We start from the raw sequence: 21,333 nt of genomic DNA, 5'->3' as shown, positions 1-21,333 counted from the left end.
ACATTTTGTCTTTTTCTTATTAATTCTCACTCCGAATTCCACACAGGTTTCATTTAATTCTTTTAACATTCCAATCATAATTCTTCCGTTCTCTGCCAGTAACGCAACATCATCCCCAAGTCGAATACATTCTGTCCTCCTGTCTGGATAGAGGAGGGGTTCTTTTCCCAATCCAGTTCCTCCAGGTCCACCCGCCCTGCTATCAAACAAATACTGGCGATCTCTTCCTGTGGTCAAAGGCGATCGAGGCAATGGCAACTCCTAGTCTCACTATGAAAAAACGCTCTATTGTACATACAGTACCCCAGTCTCGGACTTGCGCCACGGACATAACAGGAAGTACTTCGACCATAAACTTCACAGCTGTTAGAAAAATATAGATTTACACTACTGGCCATTAATATTGCTAAACCAAGAATAAATGCAGATGATAAACGGGTATTCATTGGACAAGTATATTATACTAGAACTGACATGTGATTACATTTTCACGCAATTTGGGTGCATAGATCCTGAGAAATCAGTACCCAGAACAACCATCTCTGGCCGTAATGACGGCCTTGATACGCCTGGGAATTGAGTCAAACAGAGCTTGGATGGCGTGTACAGGTACAGCTGCCCATGCAGCTTTAACACGATACCGCAGTTCATGAACAGTAGTGACTGGCGCATTGTGACGAGCCAGTTGCTCGGCCACCATTGACCAGACGTTTTCAATTGGTGAGAGATCTGGAGATTGTGCTGGCCAGGGCAGCAGTCGAACATTTTCTGTATGCAAAAAGGCCCGTACAGGACCTGCAACATGCGGTCGTGCATTATCCTGCTGAAATGTAGGGTCCGCAGGGATCGAATGAAGGGTAGAGCCACGGGTCGTAACACATCTGAAATGTAACGTCCACTGTTTAAAGTGCCGTCAATGCGAACAAGAGGTGACCCAGACGTGTAACCAATGGCTCCCCATACCATCACGCTGGGTGATACGCCAGTATGGCAATGACGAATACACGCTTCCAATGTGCGTTCACCGCGACGTCGCCAAACACGGATGCGACCTCCTGATGTTGTACACAGAACCTGGATTCATCCGAAAAAATGACGTTTTGCCATTCGTGCACCCAGGTTCGTCGTTGAGTACGCCATCGCAGGCGCTCCTGTCTGTGATGCAGCGTCAAGGGTAACCGCAGCCATGCTCTCCGAGCTGATAGTCCATGCCGCTGCAAACGTCGTCGAACTGTTCGTGCAATGGTTGTTGTCTTGCAAACGTCCCCATCTGTTGACTCAGAGATCGAGACGTGGCTGCACGATCCGTTACAGCCATGCGGATAAGATGCCTGTCATCTCGACTGCTAGTGATACGAGGCCGTTTGGATCCAGCACGGCGTTACTTGTTACCCTCCTGAACCCACCGATTCCATATTCTGCTAACAGTCTTTGGATCTCGACCAACGCGAGCAGCAATGTCGCGATACGATGAACCGCAATCGCGATAGGCTACAATACGACCTTTATTTAAGTCGAAAACGTGATGGTACGCAATTCTCCTCCTTGCACGAGGACTCACAACGATGTTTCACCAGGCAACGCCGGTCAACTGCTGTTTGTGTATGAGAAACCAGTTGGAAACTTTCCTCATGTCAGCACGTTGTAGGTGTCGTCACCGGCGCCAACCTTGTGTGAATGCTCTGAAAAGCATATCACAGTATCTTTTTCCAGTCGGATAAATTTCGCGTCTGTAGTACGTCATCTTCGTGGTGTAGCATTTTTAATGGCCAGTAGTGTAGAAGTAGATTAAATCAGCAAACTTTGCCAGAGGTCGCATACTTACATCCGGGAGCTTTTTCGGCGGCTTGATGTGCATCCCCCCGACTTCTATCAAGTTGGGAACGAGTGGGCGCGGGTAGTAGAAGCTGACGTGGCTGTTGACCAGTAGCAGAGACATGTTGCGCTGGATGTGCGACAAGGGCGGCATGCTGGCGTCGCCGAAGCGCTCCCGGACGATGGCGTCCAGCTGCGGCAGGTAGCTGAACTCGCGCACCAGTCTGAAGTACGTGCCGAAGAAGGCGTTGTAGAGGCGCTCGGGCAGGCTCATGCGGCTGGTGAACTTGAGGAAGGGCTCCGGCAGGTAGCTGTGCGGGTAGGGGTTGCCCACCGCGTCGCCCATCCAGCTGGCGCCGCCGCCCAGGGCGCACGCCCCCACCGTCGGCACCCGGAACTTGTGCGCCAGCGCGAACAGGCAGTCGTTGAAGAACACCTCGATCAGCAGCAGGTCGTACCTGCGGTCCTTCGACGCCACCAGCTTCCGCATGTCCTCCTCCTCCAGGGCCCTCCTGCACCAACCCCTCCCGTGCGCCATCAGGAACTTCACCTCCTGCATTGCTCCCGACGTTCCGAGGTCGAATAAGTTTGGACCTGAGAAAAGAAAACTCAGTAAGAACTGCATGTCGATATTATACAGGGCGATTCAAAAACAAAGAATCTATTTTAATTCTTTATTGAAGACGAGCTATGAAAGGTAGTAACTGTAGTGTTGGCAGATGTGCCAACACCGTGTTACTAGAAGAGGCCGAAATGCACGCGTTTTAGCTCACGCAGGCTGGCGTGAGGAGGGAAGAACTATACTGACGTGAGGTCTGGAACATGACAAGGAGCCCGCATCTCGTGGTCGTGCGGTAGCGTTCTCGCTTCCCACGCCCGGGTTCCCGGGTTCGATTCCCGGCGGGGTCAGGGATTTTCTCTGCCTCGTGATGGCTGGGTGTTGTGTGATGTCCTTAAGTTAGTTAGGTTTAAGTAGTTCTAGGGGACTAATGACCATAGATGTTAAGTCCCATAGTGCTCAGAGCCATTTGAACCATTTGAACATGACAAGGAATTAGAATTCAGAAAGTGGACATAATTAGTTTGATACTTTACTTTAATCCATTAATGATGAACGTCGCTCTTGATGGTACATGATTCACGATATTATCTGTTCAGATGACATATAGTAACTGAATATGGCGCCTTGCTAGGTGTAGCAAATGACATAGCTGAAGGCTATGCTAAACTGTCGTCTCGGCCAATGAGAGCGTATGTAGACAGTGAACCATCGCTAGCAAAGTCGGCTGTACAAATGGGGCGAGTGCTAGGAAGTCTCTCTGGACCTGCCGGGGGGCGGCGCTCGGTCTGCAATCACTGGTAGTGGCGACACGCGGGTCCGACGTATGCTAATGGACCGCGGCCGATTTAAAGGCTACCACCTAGCAAGTGTGGTGTCTGGCGGTGACACCACAGTAACAATAGACAATCTGAGTAGCCGTCTTAGATTGTTTGCAGATGACGCTGTCATTTACCGTCTTGTAAAGTCATCAGACGATCAAAACGACTTGCAAAATGATGTAGATAAGATATCTGTATGGTGCGAAAAGAAGCAATGGCCGCCGCGACTGAACCCAGTTCCCTCTGAGCAGCCATAGCGTACGGATCTCCGTGCCGGCACGTTCACAGGAGCTCAGTCCGTCAGTTCACCTGATGATGGCGACATGTATGATCGCCGAAATATTGTGCCCGTTGGGTACTGTAGACCGGCAGTACACCCGTGGATATTTTGATTATCAAATACGCCGGGAGAAACTCAAGAATCACACAAATAACCTAAATTGGAATGATCACATAGATAACATTGTGGGTAGAGCAAACCAAAGACTGCGATTCATTGGCAGAACATTTAGAAGGCGCAACAGGTCTACCAAAGAGACTGCTTACACTACGCTTGTCCGCCCTATTCTGGAGTACTGCTGTGAGGTGTGGGATCCGCATCAGGTGGGACTGACGGATGACATCGAAAAAGTACAAAGACGGGCAGCTCGTTTTGTATTATCGCGAAATAGGGGAGGTAGTGTCACAGACATGATACATGAATTGGTGTGGCAATCATTAAAACAACGGCGTTTTTCGTTGCGACGGAATCTTCTCATGAAATTTCAATCACCAGATTTCTCCTCCGATTGCGAAAACACTCTGTTGGCACTCACCTACAAAGGGAGAAATGATCATCACGATAAAATAAGAGAAATCAGGGCTCGCACGGAAAAAATTAAGTGCTCGTTTTTCCCGCGTCCCGTTCGAGAGTGGAACGGTAGAGAGACAACATGAAGGTGGTTCATTGAACCTTCTGCCAGGCACTTTATTGCGAATAGCAGAGTAATCACGTAGATGTAGAAACGCATTGCGCATGTCACTGAGGTTCACAGTTTTACGTTGGCAGACACACTATAACATACGCTCAATATGAGAGAACCATGATCTCGAAACGTATCGAAATGGTAGCCCATTTCATTCCACGCACCAATCGGCAGGTCTGTCTCTATTGAATCGACAGCTCCAACAAATCGATTTCTCAGCTCTTGAAGAGTAGCTGCCATAGATGTGACAAAGGTTCCATTTTTTAGGTAATCCCACAAAAGAATATCGCAAGGTGTGAAATCTGGTGACCTGGGAGGCCAAAAGTAGTGAACAAGATCTTGTTATCTACCTCTTCCAGTCCATTGTTGTGGGATGGTGTTGTTAAGATTTAAGGTGACTTCATTGCCTCCCTTTATGCTATCCCCTGAAACCTTTTCGTGCCGATTCTGAGCCGCAGTGTGTCCGAAATGTTATCCCAGCCGCCCACAAGAAAACCGCGTGATTTCAGTGCTAGGCGTTCCGGCTCTGACCCCTATCACAGAGGCGTCAAAAGAAAGGGTGACATCTCGGGACTGTGAGGAACTTCCCAGAGTATGACGCGCCCACGGTGGCGTTGGGCAGAATTGTGATGAAATTTGGTGGCGATGTGACACCATTAACCCACCTTAAACGACATACGAACTTCTTGAGTTCTAGCCTTTCTTTTGCATGTGTCGGCACCTTGTCGTTTGATACGTCGTCGAGCCCAAGTGACGTCACAAGGTGCCACGCTTTTGTTCCGTGAGGGAGGAAGGCTGTAGGCACCTCGGAGCCAAATTTCAAACTTCTGCGTCGCAGTAGGAGACAGTTACGGGATCTCGAAAAGTGATCATATAATTCTGTTGTGCAGTGTAGACTAGTTATTACTACACTAATATGTACAGAGCGGCCATAGAAATTCAGTAACACAAAAACAACTGTAACTGAGAAGAGGGAGGATTGGAATTAGGTTGTGCGCTTTAGCGTTAACTAAAGTAAACAGCGCAAAGTCTTCTCTACTACAACCTCCACCACCTTAGACGGTGGTCAGATGACGTGACGTCGATGTCTATATGTATAAACATTTCGGCTTGCTGAGCTTCTTTAAGTGTGAAACTGCTATTTCACTACGGTTGTAATGGTGCAGGAAGGTGACTTAAGCCGTGAGTGAACATAACTTCTAACATTTTATTTATCAACGTGCACAAATTTTCAGTTTACTATAAAATCAGAATCTTCTTTAAAAAAGACTGTGAATCAACCAACAGAGTGGTAGAATAAAGACTAATATTTCGTAGCAGAATAATTCTTGCTCAATTGAGGATGAATGCTAGAGCCATTAGAAGAATAATTAAAATCCACCGTGAGAGAACAAGCCCCATCAGACAAAAGTGATAACAAAACAACATTAACAATAAGAGAATTAATTTACTCTAGACGAAGCCAGAAAATAAAAATTCTGGAAGGAATATACAAAATTCATAACAACGTCAATGAATAAAACCAGTGAGCTAAATAAACTCACGCTATACAAGAAGCAAAAAAATTCACGGGAAATTTGCTCTACTTCATCGTGCCCTCAAGCCCTATCGTATACAGAACTACAAAAAACTAGACTTGTCACTCATCACAATTTATTCAAAAACAGTTTTATTATCCAGATGCATAAGCATCAGTGATGGCAAATGCGAATTGGTACACTGAATACTGCTGTATAACCCGCCTGAAGTAATTTAATCCTTTGTACTAAGAACCAGGCATGATGAGTATCTCACAAAATCACTTGACACAGTAATAACATGGTCAGCCATGCATACAGTAATAGCCCACGTAGTACTACTGTCTGCTGTTCTCATGTAAATACACTCTAAGGCAGAAAAACAACGCACCACGAAAGAACTGTCCAAATACGACGGAAATCGGTAGATGTGATGTGCATGCAGACCCAAACAGATGAATACAATTTGATAAAAATTAGATGAGTTATTCAAGAGAAAGAGCTTCGCAAACTGAGCAAGTCAATAACGCGTGGGTTCACCTCTCGCATTTATGCGAGCAGTTATTCGGCATGACATTGTGTGGTAGAGCTGTTGGATGTCCTCCCGAGGGATGCCATTGGGGAAATTCTGTCCAATTGGCGCTTTCAGTCGGTAAATCCCAGACGGTTGGACGGCCCTGCCCGTAATCCGCCAAACGTTTTCAATTGGACAGAGATCCAGCGACCTTGCTGGCCAAGGTAGGATTTGGCAAGCCGGTCATAGAGACTCAGTTCGAAACAGGACCGTTCAAAGAAGACAGTTATATTCCAGTCAATAATCTCCCAGGCCAAAGACGTGTCTGGAGACGTCTCAGGCAGCGCTGGAATGCCAACCTGATCATCGCGAGCCATATGGCTGGAGAACCAGGAGTGATGATTTGGGGTGCCATTTATTTTGATAGTAGCATCCCTTTGGTTGCCATCTGCAGCAGTTCTATAGCACATCGGTATGTCAACAATATCCAACGTCCCATTTTGTTGTCCTTCATGGAAATCCAACCTGGGCTTACATCTCAGGAAGACAGGTGCACTGGGAGTTTTTGCACTACATTATTTTCGGGTGTTCAAGCGATGTGAGCGTGTTTGAGCAGTGTTGTGCATGCATTATTTTTTGAAAATTTACGAGTTGTTTGCGTGTCTGTTGCATTATTTTGTGAACAGATCTGTAGGCTGTGCATTGCATGATTTAGACAGTTGACGATAAGCAAGCATGTCTTCAAAGCGTTTTACGTGCATTATTTTGACAATTAAGGAGTTGTTTGCGTCTCTGCACATTAGTGTACTGCATTAGTTCGGTGATTTACGAGTTGTTTACGTGTCTGTATGCTGTGTATTGTGACTCCAAGCACATCAGGATGAGTGTTTTGTATCGGTGTAATAAATATACTATGTCAAATCCATCCCTAAATAAAGTGCTCGAAGACAAATAAAGTGCACTCCCCCATCGCTCCAGTATCCCGGCAGAGGCTGAGTCATTTTCTCACCATTTTTCCCCTCCAGAACGTCATGAGATGAATGTGCATGCTGGTGGCAGTACTGTGTACTAGGTCAGTTGGACTTCAGACCTCATGGTGAATACAGTGGAAGGAGCTACTGCCTCAAATGATTTAAATAAAGACTGTCTGCAAAACAGAAACTTAAGTCCATCCTATCCAGCAGCCCAGCACAGGAGAGTCCTTTTACGCCATTTTCCCCCTCAAGACCGCCATCTTGGATTATGTCATGGGAGGGGCGACGGCGCCCTCTGGTGGCAGTACTGTGAACTAGGTCAGCTGGACTCTGGACCTCAGAGTGAACACACTTGATGGCGATACTGTCTCTAATTTTTTCAATAAAGACTGAAAATGAAGACTTATGTGCATCCTATCCAGTATAGGCTGAGTCATTTTACCGCCAATTCCTAGGAAGAGGTGGCGGTTGGATGACAGGTTGGTGGAGGTAGCCCAAGTAAGCTATTTTCCAGACATTTTCTTAGGTTAGTGGAGGTAGTCGTGGTGTGTTGCATTGTCCTGATGGAATTTATGGAATTTGGACTTCCACCATTTTCTGGGGCAGGGGAGGGTGGGGGGGGGGGGTTGGTGAGGGAGGGGTGGATAGGGGAGGGGGGAGGGGAGAGGGTTAGGTTAGTGGAGATAGCCCAATTAACCTATCCCCAACAAAATTTGAACTTCCCACCATGACGTCATTGAGACGTTGCCATATCTATCGCCGCCATCTTGGACCCGCCATCTTGAATAAACTTGGTAACGATGGAGATTGAGGTGACGCCCTGGTTGCTCTACTACTAACATGATCTACGTGATTTCTCTGCTATTCACACTAAAGTGCCTAGCAGAGGGTTTAATGAACTGTCTTCAAGCTGTGGCTCTACCATTCCACTCCCGAACGGCACGCAATAAAAACGACCTCTTAAATTTTTCTGTGCGTGCCGGGATTTCTCTTATTTTAGCGTGATGATCATTTCTTCCTATGTAGGTGGGTGCCAACAGAATGTTTTCGCAATCGGAGGACATAACTGTTGACTGAAGTTTAACGTGAAGATCCTGTAGCAACGAAAAACGCCTGTGTTTGCCACTCCAATTCGCGTATCATGTCGGTGGCACCATCTCCCCAATTTCGCGATAATGCAAGACGAGATGCCCTTCTTTGAACTTTTTCGATGTCATTCATCAGTCCCACCTGATGCAGATCACACACTGCACAGCAACACCTCCAGAATATGGCGGACACCACGTAAGCAGTCTCTTTAGTAGAGCTGATGCACCTTCTAAGTGTTCTCCTAACGAATCGCAGTCTTTGGTTTGCTCTATCCCAACGTTTCGTATCTGATCATTCCAGTTTAGTTTAATTGTAATCCCTAAGTACTTAGTTGGATTTACAGCCTTCATATTTGTGTGACATCGTATAAAGCAAAGTTAGCGGATTTCTTTCAGTACTCATGTGAATAGCTTCACACGTTTCTTTACTCAGGGTCAACTGCGACTTTTCACAACATAAAGATATCTTATCTAAATCATTTTGCAATTCGTTTTGATCATTGGATGACTTTACAAGACGGTAAATGACAGCATTGTCTGCAAACAAACTAAGAGGGTTACTCAGATTGTCTCCTACATCGTTAATATAGATCAGAAACAAAAGAGGGCCTATAACACTTCCTTGGGGAACGCCGATTGTTACCTTTGTTTTACTCGATGACTTTCCGTCCATTACTACGAACTGTGACCTTTCTGACAGGAAATGACGAATCCAGTTGCACAACTTAGGCGATATTCCGTAGACAAAGAGTTTGGTTAGAAGACGCTTGTGAGGAAAAGTGTCGAAAACCTAATGCAAATCTCAAAATGTGGACTCAATTTGACACCCGCTGTCGATAGCGCTCATTTGTTCACGAGTATGAAGAGCTAGTTGTGTTTCACAAGAACTATATTTTCTGAATCCGTGCTGACTATATAGCAATAAATCGTTTACTTCGAGATAATCCGTTATGTTCGAACACAGAATACGTTCCAAAACCCTACGGCAAATCGACGTTAGTGGTATGGGGTTGTAATTCAGCAGATTACTCCTGTTTCCCTTTCTGGGTAACGGTGTGACTTTAGCAATTTTCCAGTCTTTAGGTAAGGATCTTTCTACGGTCGAGCCGTTGTATCAGCGTACTCTGAAAGGAACCTGACTGGTATACAATATGGACTGGAGGCCTTGCCTTTATTAAGTGATTTAGGCTGCTTTGCTATACCGAGGATATCTACTTCTACGTTTCTCATCTTGACAGTTGTTCTTGATTGGAATTTAGGAATAAATCGCCAATTTTTTTCTGGAATTGTAATCATTTGTTTGTCTGGACATGTACATCACATTTACCGATTTCTAGCTCATTCACAGCTCAAGACACTTTGCCACTTCGTGTTCTCAAGGAACTGCAAGGACCAGAGCCCTCTACAACAAAACGACACCCGACATGGCACTTTCACCAGCTGCCAACCAGCCAAAGGCTGCTCAGGTGCCTCCTGAAGTCCGTCCTGTTCGGCTGGTCCACAACATTCCATCGCAGCGGGGCTTCCCCGACACCTGCAGACGGCGCTGGAGCTCCGCCACTCGCGACAGCAGTGCCCTCTCGTACAGGGCGGGGAAACTTCAGTAGCCTTGCCGCCACCAGTCGAGCCTGGTGGAACTCGCTCTCATGTAATGACGCGGAATTTCAAATCGGCGTGGACGTGTGACATCTCGCGACGCCACAGTAGCCTCTGAGGACGTCTCCAGCATTAGGAGATGAAACGTTAGGCAGAGAATTATATCTCGGTCCACGGCCTAATCTCCATAAAACAGAAACTGGCAAGTGCTAGAAACACTAGCGCTCTGGGTGATCCCCAGAACTTCAGTTATGGATACGGACAGTGAACCCATCTCGGGAATCGAGAATCTAGACGACTTTTCCTGTTATCAGCACTGATACTGGCAAGTTATCAGCCACGGTATTTCCAAGACTTTCGAGTGCGTTTTAATTTTAAGTTTGAAGTTGAATAAAAGAAATCACAAAAGAAATATTTTTTTTCGTGCGACATAAGTACAAAATAACAATATTCCTTTTTTTTGTTACTCGTATTGTGACTCTTTCTTCTTGCCAAATGACATGATACTTGGCCCTTGGCCAATGGGATGTACACTTTGATCACTGAGTTTGTGAGTATAAGAATATGTGACATAGATGTTCGTATCTTTTGATTGCATCGGTTTAGAAGCGTACATTTATTACACCGCCAAGTAACTGTAGACCTTAATATGCGACATACATTTCAAGGCGATAAGTCGTGTATGTGTGTGGTTTGGGGATTTTATGGGCGCCCAACGGCGATGTTATCAGCGTCCTAACAATGGTTAAAATAAACGAATGTGGATAAGAACGAAAACTGTCGTACACGTATGCTCACGAAATGACCACATTTTCTCTATCGAACAGGCAGTCCCACATGCACTAAAACCAATGAGGAGGCAAGATAGCTAATCAAGAAATTAAAACAGAGGGAAAACAAAACACAGAAGAGTTTAAAGAACAGTACAGGGAAATGTGACTGGCTGACCACTTACAAAAAACTTGGGTGAGCCAGCCACCCGGTTGACACATTAAAAACATCTCCCCAAAATCTTGTTAAAACATGGGACAATTCAGAAAACTTTGAAACGCGAACCACATTCGTTTGATCATTGCATAACATAGACTGCAGATCCGCCGGCAAATCCGCTGCAGTCCGCTGGTCAGCAAATAAAATGCAGTTCAATAAAATGTGGTGCACCGTGATCTGCACGCCACAAGCACCACACATCGGAGGGTCCTCTCGCCGGAGTAAAAATCCATGCGTCATAGGGCTGTGGCCGATGCGAACACGAGTAAGGAGAACCTCGTCCCGTCGACCTGGCTGGAAGGAAGTACGCCACGGCCGAGTTGTGGGCTTGACGACAAGGAGCTTGTTGTCGGTCACTTCTAGCCATTCATGTTCCTAGCAACACAGGACTTTATAGGACATGAGGGCATGCAGGGGGATAGCACACTGAAAGACCTGTCAGTCACGACACGCCTCCTTGGCTGCTCTATCAGCCCTTTCATTCGCCATAATTTCCATGTGCCCTGGTACCCAGCAGAAAGACACCTCCTTCCCCAGTCGCTGTAGTTGGAGGAGGGAGCAACTGTACCCATTCGTGAGAAAAAGGGGTATTAAGAGACGGACAGATAGACAGTCGGACAACAAATGACAAAAAAATTTCCCTGTGATATAATTAAAATTTAACAATTTTTAGGTATTTTTCCTTTAGCTTTACTGTGAAACCTTGATTTTTGTTAAATTTCAAGATTCTAGTCCAATGGGAAGTACCTTATAGATTTTGATGAGTGAATTTGCTAGTGTAAAAATATGTGACATAAATGGCTGAACGTTTTGATTGCACTGGCCTACAAACTTACGTTTATTATACCACCAACAGATCGTAGACCTTAGTATGTAACATAAATATCAACTTGGTACGTCTGCCCCTTCCTGAGAAAAAGGCAGTCGGACAGACAGGTGGACAACAAAGTGTTAAAATAAGGGTTCCGTTTTTACCGTTCGATGTACAGAAAACCAAAAAATCAGCAAGGATCCAAATACCAGTCGTGAAAGCGTACACCGCGTGATAGTACGTCGTGCCTGCCAGTTTTGTGAAGTTGCAAGTGCAGATCGGTTGATGAAGGAGATGGAGTCTTAACATCATCTGGAAGAAGATGATAAGTATCGAGTTATGCTTTTCACTAATAAAACTTTTTTGTTGTGACCTTTCCGCCATCAATAACGTCTTATCAGTCTTCCTGCGAGAATCCACATGCCACTGAAGGACACCTTTTCGATATCCCTTATCCGTAGCTGAACGCTGTGATCTGACCGACTAGCAACTGAGAACGTTATCTTATTAGACGGCCTCGAGAGCATTGCGACCGTTCACCTAATGCGAAATAAGCTTACGTTGACGTCGGAACTGAACCAGGATCTTCAGTAAGATGCAAAATCTGCTCACTATAAGTTGCTGGTGAAATGTCACTCAAACAGCATTCCACATCCAGCTACTGCGCTCCAACCAACACATGGTGTTCTGCGTCAGGTGTGTGGCAATAGTCCCTGGGGGACAGAACAGCGAGCAGGAAGTAAAAGCGAGCAAACCTCCTGAGCAGCGGCATCATCAAGATCATTTCCTCATGGACCTACGTGCCCTGGAAACCGGTAGAAAATCGTTTCCGTTTGCAGCCTTTGCAAGAGAAGAAGAGCGTCCTGTACCTTTTGCACCATCCTATCTGCTGGATACATCTGACCAACAGCAAAAAAAGCACTTGGACACCTGAGCAGATGAGGGATTTTTTGTCACAGTGGCATCTCATCTGCTCCCGCGCCCTCATCATAGCACACAATTTTGGATAATGAACTGAAAACTGCTGTGGGAGGCCTATCCTAATGACAATGTCAGGGAACACGATGATAAAATTCTCCAGCTTAGACGGATCAGTGCAAGCACTAATAAAATCTGGGTGGCAATTTCAAATCTCTTTAACTTTAGTTTTAAAAATAAATTCTGGGGCACAATTCTTCCGGTATTCAGTGAATTCAGAACGTAAACTGGGCCTCTCTAGTAGACAGTGGGACCTCTATTCCATATCTAGTTTTTGACCTTCACCTGCAACCACTCACTGCTCTCCTTCACCTGGATCACAAATTAGGTTTGTCACTACTCACAACAGGGCATCTCCTCATGCTAGGCCCCATGGTGATCTGCTCCCCAGTGTATAAGTTGGGGCTACTCGCCAGAGAGCAGCTCCTCATGATAGCACCCCACGGTTATCTGCTCCCAGTTCTATAACTTTTAGCTATTCACCAGAGGGCAGCTCCTCGTGTAAGGCCTGCATGGTGATCTGCATGCAGTTGTGTAACTTGGTGCTACTGTCCACGGGGCAGCTCATTGTGGTAGGCCCCCATGGTGATCTGCTTCCAGTTGTATAGCTTGGTGCTACTCACAAGAGGGCAGCTCATTGTGGTAGACCCCCACACTGATGTGCTTCCAGTTGTATAACTTGAGGCTACTCACCAGGGAGCAGTTCCTTGTGGTAGGTCGCCGTGGTGATCTGCTCCCAGTTGCATAACTCGCTGCTACTTACCAGAGGACAGCTCCTCGTGGTAGGATTGCATGATGATCTGCTTTCAGTTGCATAGCTTGATGCTACTCACCAGAGGGCAGTTCCCTGTCGTATGCCACCACAGTGATCTGCTCCAAGATGCATATGCAACTTGGTGCTACCCACCAGATGGCAGCTCCTCTTTGTAGGATTGCATGATGATTTGCTTTCAGTTGTATAGCTTGATGCTACTCACCAGAGGGCAGTTCCCTTTGGTAGGTGGCTATGTTGATCTACTCCCAGTTACATAACTTGGTGCTACTCACGAGGAGGCAGCTCCTCGTGGTAGGCTTGCCTGGTGATCTGCTCCCAGCTGTATAACTTGCTACTACTCACCAGAGGGCAGCTCCTCATGGTAGGGTCCCACAGTGATCTGCTCTCAGTTATATAAATTGGTGCTACTCACCAGATGGCAGCTTATCACGGTAGGCTGCCACAGTGATCTGCCTCCAGTTGAACGACATGGTGCTAGTCACCAGAGGGCAGCTTCTCGTGGTATTCGTGGTATGCCACTACAGTAATCTGCTTCCCAGTGTATAACTTGGTGCTACACAGTAGAGAGCAGCTCCTTGAGTTAGGTCCCCATGGTCCCAGTTATACAATATGTTGCTACACACCAGAGGGCAGCTCCTCATGGTAGGCTGCTACAGTGATCTGCTCCCAGTTATATAAATTGGTGCTACTCACCACATGGCAGCTTATCATGGTAGGCTGCCACAGTGATCTGCTCCTAGTTGAACAACATGGCGCTATTCACCAGAGGGCAGCTTCTCGTGGTAGGCCACTACAGTGATCTGCTCCCCAGTGTATAACTTGGTGCTTCACAGCAGAGAGCAGTTCCTTGAGTTAGGTCCCCATGGTCCCAGTTATATAATATGTTGCTACTCACCAAGGGCAGGTCCTTGTGGTAGGCTGCTACAGTGATCTGCTCCTAGTTATATAAATTGGTGCTACTCACCAGATGGCAGCTTATCACGGTAGGCTGCCACAGTGATCTGCTCCCAGTTGAACAACATGGTGCTAGTCACCAGGGGACAGCTTCTCGTGGTACACCACTACAGTGACCTGCTTCCCAGTGTATAACTTGGTGCTACACAGCAGAGAGCAGCCCCTTGAGTTAGGTCCCCATGGTGATCTTCTCCCAGTTGTATAATTTGTTGCTACTCACCAGAGGGCAGCTCCTCGCGGTAGGCCTGCACGGTGATCTCCTCCCAGTTATGTATCTTGGTGTTACTCACCAGAGGGCAACTCCTCGTGGTAGGCCCCTACAAAGATCTGCTCCCAGTTGGGCGGCGGCGGCTGGTCCAGCGCGAAATGCGAGATGACGGTGAGATTGTGGCCGCGGCGCGACAGCTCGAGCAGCAACTCGCGGAACACGATCCAGTGGCTCTTGCCGGGCACGGGGAACACGGCCAGGATGTTGGCCGCCTCGCACGCCGGCGTACACAGGCTGAGCACCGCCCCCAGCGCCAGCAGTGCCGCCGCCGCAGCCACGTCGCCCTGCAGCGGGAATCGCACCCAGGACGTTAAGCACAGAGACCAGATTTCAACCTAGCCACACTTGTCGGTATGTTAACGACATGCGAAGCTAATGGTCCAGTAATGTTAAGAAAAAGCATCTGCTCCTAAGAATTTTGTACCAGCAGAGTGAGAATAAGTGTAGTGGAGAGATGGACAAAGTGGGCAGATTAAGTTATTCATATCCCTTAAGCCGAGCAGCAGTAGAGCCAACATGTGCGAGAACTATCGCGCAATCACTTAAACACAATAGTTCGAACCTAGGGTAATAACCCGTTGAGGGGCGTAGTGAAATTTTTTGAGGTGTAAAAACTGAGTGATTTGATTCTGTTTCAGTCATGTAACTAAATTTTTTCAAAAGATCATTACTATCTATCTCTTGAGCCTTGTCCCGCAGTTACCCAGGGTCAGCCAGTGTTAATCGAAGTTGGCATGTTAATGATTAAGGGGTGGCCGGATGCCCTTTCTGCCGCCACCCCGTACCTCCTGGGACGGAATTAGTGTACCCCAACTGTCTGCATCGAGTGTAATCCATGGAATAGTGTGAATGTGTTCAGATGTCTGCGAGCCATGTAACTGAGGCGGAACATGGGGACCAGCCCGGCATTCACCTAGCAGGATGTGGAAAACCGCCTAAAAACCACATCCTGGCTGGCTGGCACATCAGCCCTCGTCGTCAATCCGCCGGGCGGATTCGAACCGGAGCCGGCGCGCCTGCCTGAGTCCAGGAAGCAGCGCGTTAGCGCTCTCGGCTACCCTGGCGGCTCAAAAGATCATTACTATTATCAGAAATTTATAAGACTAATATTGATTAAATACATTACCAATAATTACTTTTCTCAATTCGTACTGTGCGTGGAGGAGAATAAACGTACCACCACTAGCCATTTCCAATCCTGTTCCACTCGCGAACAGAGCGAGGGAAAAATGACTGTATTTATGCCTCCGTATGGGTCCTACTTTCTCGTATCTTATCTTCGTGACCCTTACGCGCAGTGCATGTTGCAGACAGTAGAATCGCTCTGCAGTCAGCTTCAGGTGCCGTTCCCGTAAATTTTCTTAATAGTGTTCCTCGGAAAGGATCTCAGGGAAACTGAAGAAGAATCACAGGGTCTGCTGAATGGAATGAACAGTCTAATGAGTACAGAATATGAATTGAGAGTAAATCGAAGAAAGACGAAGGTAATGACAAGTAGCAGAAATGAGAACGACGGGAAACTTAACACTAGTATTGCTGATCACGAAGTACATGACGTTAACGAATTCTGCTAGCTAGGCAGCAAAGTAACTCAAGAAAGGAGGACACAGAAAGCAGACCAGCACTAGCAGACAGACCATTCCTGGCCAAGAGAAGTCTACCAGAGCCAAACATAGCCCTTAAGATATTCCTGAGAAAATACATTTGTAGCACAGCATTGTATGGTAGTGAAACATGGACTACTGGAGAACCGGACAGGAAGAGGATTGAAGCATTTAAGATTTTTTTATTACTTAAAATTGCACATGCATAGTGACAATCGCAAAAAACTTTTTAACAGCGTTCGTGGACTCTATAGCGCCTGCTCCGTTTACTGCCACCATCAAGCATCATGGTGGTAGGTCTGAAGATGGTCTAAAACAGACCTAAACAGGTAACCTCCTAAAAAAAAGAAAGTTTCTTGCGGTTGTGACTATACATGTGCAATTTTAAGTAATAAAAAATATAAAAAATTTCGCTGTTCTCCAAGAGAAAAGAAATGTTCTCAAAAGTCACATTTCAGATGTGGTGCTACAGAAGAATGTTGAAACTTAGATGGACTGATGTGGCAAGTGAATGAGGAGGTTCTCCGGAGACTCGCCGAGGAAAAGAATACCTGGAAAACACATCTACATCTACATCTACATGATTACTCTGCAATTTACATTTAAGTGCTTGGTAGAGGGTTCATCGAACCACAATCATACTATCTCTCTACCATTCCACTCCCGAACAGCGTGCGGGAAAAACGAACACCTAAAGCTTTCTGTTCGAGCTCTGATTTCTTTTATTTTATTTTGGTGATCATTCAAATGGTTCTAATGGCTCTGAGCACCATGGGACTCAACTGCTGAGGTCATTAGTCCCCTAGAACTTAGAACTAGTTAAACCTAACTAACCTAAGGACATCACAAACATCCATGCCCGAGGCAGGATTCGAACCTGCGACCGTAGCGGTCTTGCGGTTCCAGACTGCAGCGCCTTTAACCGCACGGCCACTTCGGCCGGCCGGTGATCATTCATTCCTACCTATGTAGGTTGGGCTCAACAAAATATTTTCGCATTCGGAAGAGAAAGTTGGTGACTGAAATTTCGTAAATAGATCTCGCCGCGACGAAAAACGTCTTTGCTTTAATGACTTCCATCACAACTCGCGTATCATATCTACCACACTCTCTCACCTATTACATGATAATACAAAACGAGCTGCCCTTTTTTGCACCCTTTCGATGTCCTCCGTCAATCCCACCTGGTAAGGATCCCACACCGCGCAGCAATATTCTAAAAGAGGACGAACGAGTGTAGTGAAAGCTGTCCCTTTAGTGGACTTGTTGCATCTTCTAAGTGTCCTGCCAATGAAACACCACCTTTGGTTACCCTTCCCCACAATATTATCTATGTGGTCTTTCCAACTGAAGTTGTTCGTAATTTTAACTCCCAGGTACTTAATTGAATTGACAGCCTTGAGAATTGCACTATTTATCGAGTAATCGAATTCCAACGGATTTCTTTTGGAACTCATGTGGATCATCTCACACTTTTCGTTATTTAGCGTCAACTGCCACCGGTCAGACCATACAGCAATCTTTTCTAAATCGCTTTGCAACTGATACTGGTCTTCGGATGACCTTAATAGAAGGTAAATTACAGCATCATCTGCGAACAACCTAAGAGAACTGCTCAGATTCTCACCCAGGTCATTTATATAAATCAGGAACAGCAGAGGTCCCAGGACGCTTCCCTGGGGAACACCTGATATCATTTCAGTTTTACTCGATGATTTGCAAGAAGAAGAGACAGGATGATAAGACATCTGTTAAGACATCAGGGAGTGACTTCCATGGTACTAGAGGGAGCTGCACGGGTAGAAACTGTAGAGGAAAACTGAGATTAGAATACAACCATCAAATAAATGAGGATGTAGGTTGCCAATATTACTCTGAGATGAAGAGGTTGGCACAAGAGAGAAATTCGTGGCGGGTCGCATCAAACCAGCCAGAAGACTGATGACTCAAAAAAAAAAAAAAAAAAAGCAATTGACAGAAATGCATAGAAATTGTGATTGATGTATAATATCGAATAGTTTGATTATTTTAGGATTAAATGAAGTACTTTCATGAAATCAATTTTGACAAAGTGGCAAACTAACCACTTTGCCCGACATAAACGAGCAAAGTGGCCACATAGCTTCAAACTAAAAAACAGTGGATAACAAACTATTTAAACAAAGAAATAAATATATTTTCTGTGAAACATGATTCACATTAAATTATTTACACTTTTCGCAAATGAAAGTCAAACTGTATTCCTCCTGTACAGAATTACTGAGCCCAGAGAGAGTGCAAGTAGCACTAAATCCACTGTTCTTTCGGCCTTTAATATGAAAAAATTTTCTTCACAGTACATGCACTCTCTGATTCAAATATTGTCGTCGGAAAGAGCTCTTCAAGGACTGGGTTTACTGCTCTTCAGACTCTTCCTTCTCTTCGGCTGCTTTCCGTTCTTCCTTCATTTCACTTTCTTTTTCTTCTCTTTTTTTATTTGCCGCTGTTGTATTACTCTTACAAGTATCGCTACGGAGTCCTGCTTTCGGTTGCAGCTGTGACGTTTTCCCCCACCACAAAGTGGGACCCGAGATGGCTACATTGACTGTAATAACGCCATTGGACAAAAGCTGTATATCCTCTAATAGCGTGACCGAAATTTCAGTAACTAAAGTAGGACAATGAAGTCAACACAATTTCATTAAAAAGACCTAAGTCACATTCCGTCTCCACAATAAATGGGCAAACTGACCACTTACTTTATATCAGGGCAACTAAAATCAACAAAAAGAATTATAACTCTGAGGGCCGGTGAAGCCAATAGGTTAGAGTTCATGGAGTGAGGAGGCCCCCCTCCATGGAGAACACATTGAATCATTTCCTGCGCTATGCCAGCGTCTTGAAGCCCCTAGGTTCCCAACGGACAGTTTGTCTGGCTCATCCCTGCTATTGAAAGTCACAAAGCCAAAGAAAGACGCTGCACTTACAACGATCGAAACAGGCAGTCTAATGAACAGATTTCCAGAGAAAGCCGCTATCAGTTCGTGCTTGGAAAGGCGGAAGGACAGCGTCCTCAATACTCAGCATGCACGTATTTACGTTTGCCATATATCAAGCGCTGCCAGCAGCGAGCAGCGTTAATGCGAATTAAAAATTTGGGATGGTGCTCTCTCGACCTATACGTGGATGTTTTTTTCATCTCTTGTAGCTTTCGCGCAGTTTTCTCCGGAGTACTTGTAAATGACCCACCCTGTATAAGTCAGTTAGAAATGAGATAAACAGTAAGTACTGGGTAGCCAAGCAACTACTGCTGCGAAAATGCGAAGTAATTGACAAACAAATGTCCTTCGGAAGGACTGATTTAGCATTTTCCAAGAAATTATTAATTCTCTGAAAATGGATTCTTTGTAAATTTTGAAAACAAAAAAACACACTGCATTCGGTTCTGTACAACAGTTAGAGTCATACCAACAACAGATGTAGCACATGAGCAGGGTTCAGTAAATAGGATGATTTGCTCCAAATTTTTGAGTTACATATTGATGAAAACTTGAACTGGAAGAAGCGTATTATTCAGATCCTCAAACAGTTAAGTTCTTCTGCTCTTTCTCTTCGTATAATTGCTAATCTTGGAAGCAAACGTACCAATCTCCTCACATGGTTTGCATATTTTTACTCAGTAATGTCTTGCAGAATAATTTTCTGGCGTACCTAATCACTTGGAAAAAAATATTGATAGTATAAAATCGAATATAAGAATAACATGTGGTCTTCATCTGTGGACGCATGTGCGCACTTCTTCAAGGAACTAGGCATTTTAACTGCGCTGTTACAATGCAAGTACATATATTCGCTAATGAAATTTGCTGTAAATAATGCATCAGAATTTTAAAAGAATAATGAACTATAAGAATACTTAGTAGTCGAAGTAGTAGTAGTAGTAGTACTGGGGTAACAGCGTTACTGAGAAAATTTGTAGTGCAGGTTGCATAACTTCAGGGTCCAATTTGATCGATTGTTGGCCCCCTCCCCTTAACCTTTGTTGATTTATGACCACCTAGGGAAATCTGTTTTTCTGAGACACCTCTACCCTCCCCTCCCCCTCCCCCTCCCCCTCCCCTCTGGAAAACCCCCTAGCTAATAGAAGCACACCTTTGATATCAAACTAATTGGCTAATTAATGAAATCGATAAATTAGTTACCCTCTCCTCGTCTGAGGAACCCCCAGCCCTCCCCTCACATCCTCCTCTCCCCCTCCCCCCCCCCCCCCCCCCCCCATCAGGAAACTGGCATGAAAATTATCCAGTTTGTGCTAGAGAGGAAGGATCTCATGATATGAAATTGAAGTCGATGTCAGTTACATAGCAGAGGATATACTGTTTATTTACAAAATCCAATTTTGAGGGGTTGAATCTCTTTATTCGGTGGGAAAAGCTCATATCTAGCAACTAAATGTCCTAATAAAGTAATTACACTCCTGCACATTGGAGGTGCTGTCTTGATGGAAAATGTTTGCGTATGTGCTCGCCTTGACATGCAGGTATCGACTGAGATAGTGCGAAATGCCCCCTCTTTCCCCACCCCTCCCAGAAAAAATTAGCAGGAAATTAGACGCACTCTGGGGAGAGAGGAGGGTAAGACTTTAGCCACGGTGGATTGTGCACTCTCTTAGTCGCTCACTGCATGACAAGGTGAGCACACACACGAAAGTTTTCCTGCAAGACAACACCTCCAATCTGCAGCAGTGTAATTACTTAATCAGGACGAGTTGTTGCTGTATGTGAGTTGCTTCTACCAAATAAAAAGAGTCAACCCCTGAAACTTGAATTTTATAAATAAACAGTAAACAGTATATCCTCTTCTCTGCAATTGACATTGACTTCAATTTCGAATCATGAGATCTTCCTCTCTAGCACAGACTGAGTCCTTTTCCCATCAATTTCCCGATTGGGGGGGGGGGGAGACGGGAGGGAGATTGAGGGATGCGAGGGGAAGTTTGTGGGATAAGAGGTAAGTATTCTTATTGTAATACAGAGATCACACTGAAAATTAATGCCTCCGATTCTTTTATTCTGTTCTCAATACCGGTTGAGGTATTTCCTGTCATGCATATTACTCCCTCGAC

General features: G+C 45.5%; 1 protein-coding gene across 1 annotated transcript in view; it reads right to left on the bottom strand.

The window, feature by feature from the left end:
- Window positions 1-21,333, bottom strand: part of LOC124545277 (UDP-glycosyltransferase UGT5-like) — a 144,751-nt gene that overhangs the window by 32,000 nt on the left and 91,418 nt on the right. Inside the window, exons 2-3 of the mRNA XM_047124161.1 lie at window positions 14,648-14,909; window positions 1,826-2,409 (exon numbers count right to left, since the gene is read on the bottom strand). Of these exons, the coding sequence (XP_046980117.1) occupies window positions 1,826-2,409; window positions 14,648-14,909 (846 nt within the window). The remainder of the gene's footprint in view (window positions 1-1,825; window positions 2,410-14,647; window positions 14,910-21,333) is intronic.

The sequence above is a fragment of the Schistocerca americana genome, chromosome 8, assembly GCF_021461395.2.
Source record: "Schistocerca americana isolate TAMUIC-IGC-003095 chromosome 8, iqSchAmer2.1, whole genome shotgun sequence".
Taxonomy (NCBI): Eukaryota; Metazoa; Arthropoda; class Insecta; order Orthoptera; family Acrididae; genus Schistocerca; species Schistocerca americana.
The sequence above is the reverse complement of the archived record's forward strand: the minus strand, read 5'-3'. Positions and strand labels throughout refer to the sequence as shown.